Here is a 6,831-nt window from a genome sequence, read left to right as displayed (position 1 = left end):
ATGAAGCAAACACAATTTTTGAGTGATCACTATAGCTTGTCACTCGAGGACAAGTGAATTGTTCTTTCTTTGCTTGAGGACAAGCAAAAATGTAAATTTGGGGGAGTTTGTTAGTCGTCTTATACGACTAACTTTTGTATAGAAAATATTTTCCAAAACTTGTATAGTTCCCCAATTTATGGTTATTTTGTAGTGATTTTTGTAAATAAATCTTGTTTTATTATTAAAGTTGTCTCTAGAATATGTCCATTGGATTTAATGATGAAATCTGTACAATTTCAGGTGAAAAAGAGGCTAAGTCATGAAGTGCTAAAAGTGACAGTTGAACTTAGCTCATCAGTGGGCTAAGCGTGCATCCACCGCTAAGCGTAGCTTTAGCGCACTTAGCGCAACAGAAGAATCTGGCAGAGCATCAATATCAAGGTTGTGCGCTAAGCGCGAGATCAGTGCGCTAAGCGCAACAGTTGTCTTCAGCCAGGCTTAGCGCACGACTAGCGCTAAGCTCAAATCCACTTACGCGCGCTAAGCGTGAGGGTGGCGCTAAGCGCAACGTCACAAATTCAGAGTCTATTTAAAGCTTGTCTTGTGCAGAATTAGGGTACCACCTTGTATAGAAATTTACAGCAGAGTTTTACAACATTCCAGAGCACACCACGGTGCCTATGTCGGGAAAAGAGCTCTGGAGGCAGCAAGAGGAGCAACTTTTGCAGAGATACCTAGGTTTAGTAATCTCATTATTATTATTAGGGGTTTTTCTATAATGGTTGGCTAAACACCCTTGTTGGGAATTTCTAATGAACAACTAATGTAATTATTTTAATATCTAATTGATTGTGTTTCTTGTGTTCAATGCTTCTTTCAGTGCTTAAATTCTATATGCTATTGGTCTGATCAACCATTTGTGTGCCTAGCTAGGTGATTTTAACATTGGGAAATGTATTGTTGCCTTAGAACTTGAATGAAGTAGAATTGAAACTTAGTCTTACAAGAGGGATCTGCGGATTAAGTTTTGGTTTAAAATATGTTGTTACAATAATGTTGTTTGGTCTAAGTCTAGTCCAACAAGTGGGATCTGAGGACAAAGCTTAGGCTAAATTAGTCTAAACTTTCGTAAGCTATTTAAGCTGAGTTTAGTCCAACAAGAGGAATCTGAGGATGAAGCTTAGTTTAAGTTAGTCTAAACCTAGGAGGGCTGTCTAAATTGAGCCTAGTCCAACAAGAGGGATCTGAGGACGAAGCTTGAATTGATTCAGTCTAACTAGGGATCGAGGTTTAGTAATTTAGGCTATAGCATAGAACACAAAAGCATGATTGGTTAGAGAAACATCTTTATATGCATCAACTGGTCTGTTAGAAAGACCCAACACTTCTACCTATTGCTGTCAATTTTACTTATTTGCATTTTTACTGTTTTTAGCCTAGACTTAGTTTAATCCTGTTCTAAATCATCAATTATCAATGTTTCTTTCAACAATGCCTTATTTTTGAATTTAACCCTGTCTTAGACTAGTTCCCTGAGTTCGATACTTGGATTCATCTGTTTTAATTTTAAATACTTGTCGATCTGGTGCACTTTCCGGCAAACCAGATTTCCCTTGAACATATTTGTATAAAAAAAAGTGGATCAAAAAGTAACTGTAGGGGAAATCCAACATTGCCTCACAACCAAATGCAAGGTGTGACCATCTTCAACATCTACTTGTGTTAGGGAGGATACCCATTTTGAAGATAGGGTATTGTAAAATATGGATATAGTTACAAGAATAAAGTACAAATGCTATAAGAATAGTAGGAACAAAACTTCTTTGCCATAACAAACCATCGCCTTTGAGTTTAATCAAATTTTAATTTTAAGCATTGATAGAAGGCCTACATTTGCAAACTTAAATCATGAACAAGAAAGCTTCACTATTTTGTTCATAAAATTAACAACAGAGATTGATATTAATACATTTGGTGAACAAAAAAAACTATAACATGGGCATATATTTTAACTTCCATATACTTTTTTTATGAAGGTTCAAGCAATTTGGCACAAAAGCCAAAAGCCACCACTCAATAGAAATTTTACTGTTATGGCATTGTGTCCACTCAAAAGTCACCAGGAAGATATTTTATGCTGGAGCCTTTTGCCTCAAAATCTAAGCTCTTAATAAAATGTTTGATCAGAAAGCAGATGATTACACTATTACAGCAAGGATCATATATAGTTTTGCAAACACACATAAGAAATTTTATCAAAATTAAGGAATTACTACAAAAGCTAAAAGATATAGCACCATGGCAGACAAGTAAAAGGAACACAAAATAGTTAAAATCAAAAGACAGGATACGATAGGCAGATAAGAGCTGATCATCCTTCAGAACTTTTCCTTGGCAAATTATGTGTTGTTGTTCAAAGAATTATCTATTTATCCACTCTGACCTACTCAAACCTAACTCGTAAAGCCAAGACCTCACTCCATCGCTCTTCCTCCATTCCTGCGACTCCGATTCAACGCCGTCGTTTTCCAAAACCCTAACCCTAGGATCCTCATTCCGATCCACGTGCCAATAATCCACTCCGTTCTCCTTCATCGACTGCACTGGACTCTGTTCGTGTTCGTGTTCGAAATCCCTAAAACCTTCTTTGTCACCATTTTCGTCGATCGTCACTCTAGGAGCCCAATTTGTTCTCAATCGCTTCGTCACTGGTCCTCGTTTTGCTTCTCCTCTTCGGTTGTTGCTGCTTCCAAACTCTTCGTCATCGTTCGTGAGGTTCGTCATGGAGTACACCTTCAAGGTTCTGGAAGATTCCTTCAGAGTCCATCTTGGAAGGAGAATCGGGACTTGATCTTAGAGGGAGAAGAACTCCACGATCCCTCGTCCATGGTTGGAGAAGGAATATGAAGAAAGGAAACAACAACAGAGAGAGGAGAATGAAAATGATGGTGGTTGATGTTCTGGTTCAATCACAATTAGAAGAAGAAGAAAGAATAGCAAAGGTCTTGGCCCTGTGTGTGCACATGTGGTAATTACTGGGAATTAAAACGAAGGCGGTTTTCTCTTAAAATCGTCATTGTTGTTTTGCCAATAATTACAAAATTGCCACCCAAGTACATTCTAAGACGGTTATTAATGATCGTCTTAGAATATGCATTGTAAAAAGCAATTTTAGGTATCCTAATTACAAGTTTGCCACCACATCACATTCTAAGATGATCCCAGATAACCGTCTTAGAATGTGCATCATAAAAGACTATTTTTCTAGTAGTGAGGAAACGCTTGGAAAAAACTGAAATGGGACCCCACAAAAAGTTTTTTTCAAAACATATAAGTGAGATTTACCATTAGAACAAAAAATAGGAAAAATCTTGATACACATATGGTATTATGCGACCCATGAAAAAGTGTCTTAAGATCCTAAAATGAAATTTTGCATTAAATATGTTCTTATAAAAGTCAATAAATTTATCATATAAATTACATTTTGTAATTAGATGACTTTTCCATGTGGATGCATTGTAATAATTTGGTCTGTATGTTTTGGAAAATAAAACGCTCCATCTATTTTGGAATCAAGAAGCCAAATATTGAATAGCTACTAATTGGTACTAATGACTACTAAATGCATTCTTGATGCCTATATATAGCACATGCATGTATTTGGTCCTTGAGCTCACATCTTCTAATTTCTGATACACTATCTACAAGATACTGGAATACACGCAAGCCTCTGTATCATTGAAGGTTCTTTGATATGTATCTGTTTTTTCATATGTTATATCCTTATTTTGTTTACCTTTATAATTTTTGGAGTTTTGATTTATTTTATGCATGAATATATTCTGGAAAAAAAATTATTCTATGCATATATATATATATGAAATCAAATGCATAATATTATGTTTCAATTATGAAATTATATATGAGAATTTTATTCATCATTGTATTATATCTTGATCTTGAAATGCATAATATGATTTATTCTTATATGGTTAAGTTTTATGCCTAAGTTATCTTTATAATTTTGATTAATTATGGATTAGCCACAACATCTATAATTTGATTAAAATTATATATTAAGTTGTTTAAAGATCATATAAGGAAATGGACATAATATTGTGATTAATTGTACTTTATATAATGAATTTTATCCCCCATGAATTTTTATTTTATGTATAATTAATTGGGATAAAATGACATATTATTTTTCATGGTTTACTCATAGGGATCATAAATTAAGTATTTGCTATAGAAAATTAAATTATTTTCATGTTGTACCCGTAAAGCATGAATTTGAGTATGTAATTTGATTATTTTATCATAAAATTTAATTGTTTCTTATTGAATTAAAAATTTAGCCCACGGACAATTTTTATGTCACAAGATTCAATTTTTTGGTATGTTTACATTGGCAAAACATACAATTAAGATTAATATGCCTCAAATTTTGACATAAGTCTTTGGATTTTGCAGCTTCTCAAACTGTTAGTTTTTCTAATATTCAATGTGATGTTCTCGAACTCAAATGAGATAACTATAAGATATGAAAGGAGAGAATTTTCTACAATTGGGGTGGATGGACATAGACTATGCTATATGGAAAAATGAACCACCCACAATCATTGATGAAAGTAGCCCAGCTGTTGTTGTGCTATATGAGCAGTGGGAGCGATCCAACCAGCTTAGCCTGATGTTCATTAAGACCAAAATCTCAGCCAAGATACATGGTTCTGTCGACCAGCATGAAAAGGTCCGAGACTTGCTGAAGGCCATTGATGACCAGTTCATCACTTCAGATAAGGCTTTAGCAAGCACCCTAATCATTTAGTTCTCCTCTCTCTGGCTCATCAGTGCGAAACGTGTGTGTGAGTACATAATACAAATGCGAGATATTTCAGTTCAACTTAAGAAACTGGAGGTTGATATGTCTGAGTTCTTCCTGGTGCACTTCATTTTGAACACCATTTTGTAGGAATATAGGCTGTTTATGATTTCCTTTAACACACATAAGGACAAATAGTCTATCAATGAATTAATGACCACGTGTGTTCAGGAAGAATAAAGGCGTATAATGGAGATAGGTAAGAGTGCATTGCTGACAACTGCTTGTGGGAAGAACAAAGTAGCTATGTCTTAAGCTAATAAGAAGGGGAATGGTAAAATACCACCTCAAGCTGATATTAAAAAAGTGGCAAAGTGTTTTTTTGTAAGAAGAAGGGACACATGAAGAAGAATTGCCCCAAATTTCAGAAATGGTTTGAGAAGAAAGGTAAATCAATCTCATTAGCATGCTATGAATCTAATATGGCTAGTGTTAATATTAACACCTGGTGGATTGATTTTGGATCTACTATCCATATTGAAAATTCTTTACAGGGTATGCAAAACCTAAGGAAACTATTGGAACTTGCATTTTAACTTTAAGTAGTGGCTTTATTTTGAAAATAGAAAGGACATTTTTGTAGATGCATATGATGTATGAAGATTTTGATGATGCCAAAAGATTAAAGCTATTCAAACGTTGATTCAGGTCAAGATCAAGAAATCAAGAGAAACAATTTACAAATAGTCCTTCATATGTTAAAAGAATCTCTTAAAAAGGTTGCAAAGGTTTGGCCTTAAAAGTTAAGCTTTCAAATATCTTATAAAGTTTTTAAGTAAAGACTTCATTTTGAAAAATATGTTTTTCTCTCTGGTAATCGATTACCAGATGTTGTAATCGATTACCAGAAGCAAAAATAGTTTTAAACAACTTTCAAAAAAGATTTGAATTTTAAAGCTGTAATCGATTACTAGAGATTGTAATCGATTATCAGAAGCAAAACTGTTTTAAAACAACTTTTAGAAAGTTTGAATTTGAATTTTAAAATTTGTAATCGATTACCACTATTGTGTAATTGATTACCAGTCATGAAAAGTTTTGAAATTCAAACTAAAGAGTCATGACTCCTCAAAATTAACTGTGTAATCGATTAACACATATCTGTAATCGATTACTAGTGAGAAAATTTTGAAAATAACTTTGAAAAGTCACAACTCTTCACAAGTTTTCTGAAAGGTCACCAAAGGCCTATAACTATGTGACTTGTATTCGAAATTCTTTAGAGTTTTTCAGAACATTCATTGTCCTATCCTCTCACAAGAAAACATTTGGCCAAACACTTGCAAAATCATTAAGGATTCTTATAAGTTCTTCAAGTTGTATCATTCTTCTCTAAAAGAGAGAAAAACAATCTTTTGTACTTCAAAGCAATCAATTGTTAATCAAGAGACAGTGGGTCTCTTGATTTGTAAAGTTCTCTGAACACAAGGGAAGGGTATCCCTGGGTGGTTCATAAATTGTAAAGGGATTTACAAGTTATTGGAAATCTCAAGTAGATTATTTGAGGACTGGACGTAGGCACAGGGCGTGGCCGAACCAGTATAAAACTGAGTTTACAATTCTCTCTTCCCTAAACTCTTTTACTTTATTCCAGTTTAATTTTACTTTGCAAATTTAAAGAAGCATCTAGTAAATTGTTCATTACTTCTTTTCTGCATATTAAGTTTGCATATTCCTTTTAAAGAGAGAATTAAAATTTTTTAGGGTAAATTTTTTAAACTTAATTTACCCTCCCTCTTAAGTTATTGAGGCCACTTGTTTAACACTTTTATGTGCCAAGTTTTTCTCGTAACTTAATTTCTATTTCTAGACTCATACCTTTTGGATATTCCTTTAATTTTAAAGACACATCGTTTGAGTTATTTTATAATTATGAAAGTTTTGGGAATGTTATCTTGTTTGATGGTCTTTATCTTCTTGGGTTACAAAATTATACCAGTTATAGTTAATTGCATGTTCAAACT

At 33.7% G+C, this 6,831-nt stretch overlaps 1 protein-coding gene across 1 annotated transcript; it reads right to left on the bottom strand.

Annotated features, from left to right (window-relative positions):
• Window positions 1–2,403: 2,403 nt before the first annotated feature.
• On the bottom strand, window positions 2,404–2,766 carry LOC114386076. The gene has a single exon (XM_028346083.1). It carries the CDS (start codon window positions 2,764–2,766, stop codon window positions 2,404–2,406), a length of 363 nt encoding a protein of 120 aa, XP_028201884.1.
• Between the last annotated feature and the right edge of the window lie 4,065 nt (window positions 2,767–6,831).

Source organism: Glycine soja, chromosome 15, assembly GCF_004193775.1.
Source record: "Glycine soja cultivar W05 chromosome 15, ASM419377v2, whole genome shotgun sequence".
NCBI classification, from domain to species: Eukaryota; Viridiplantae; Streptophyta; class Magnoliopsida; order Fabales; family Fabaceae; genus Glycine; species Glycine soja.
Note: the sequence above shows the minus strand (reverse complement) of the source record. Positions and strands in the feature narration are given on the sequence as shown.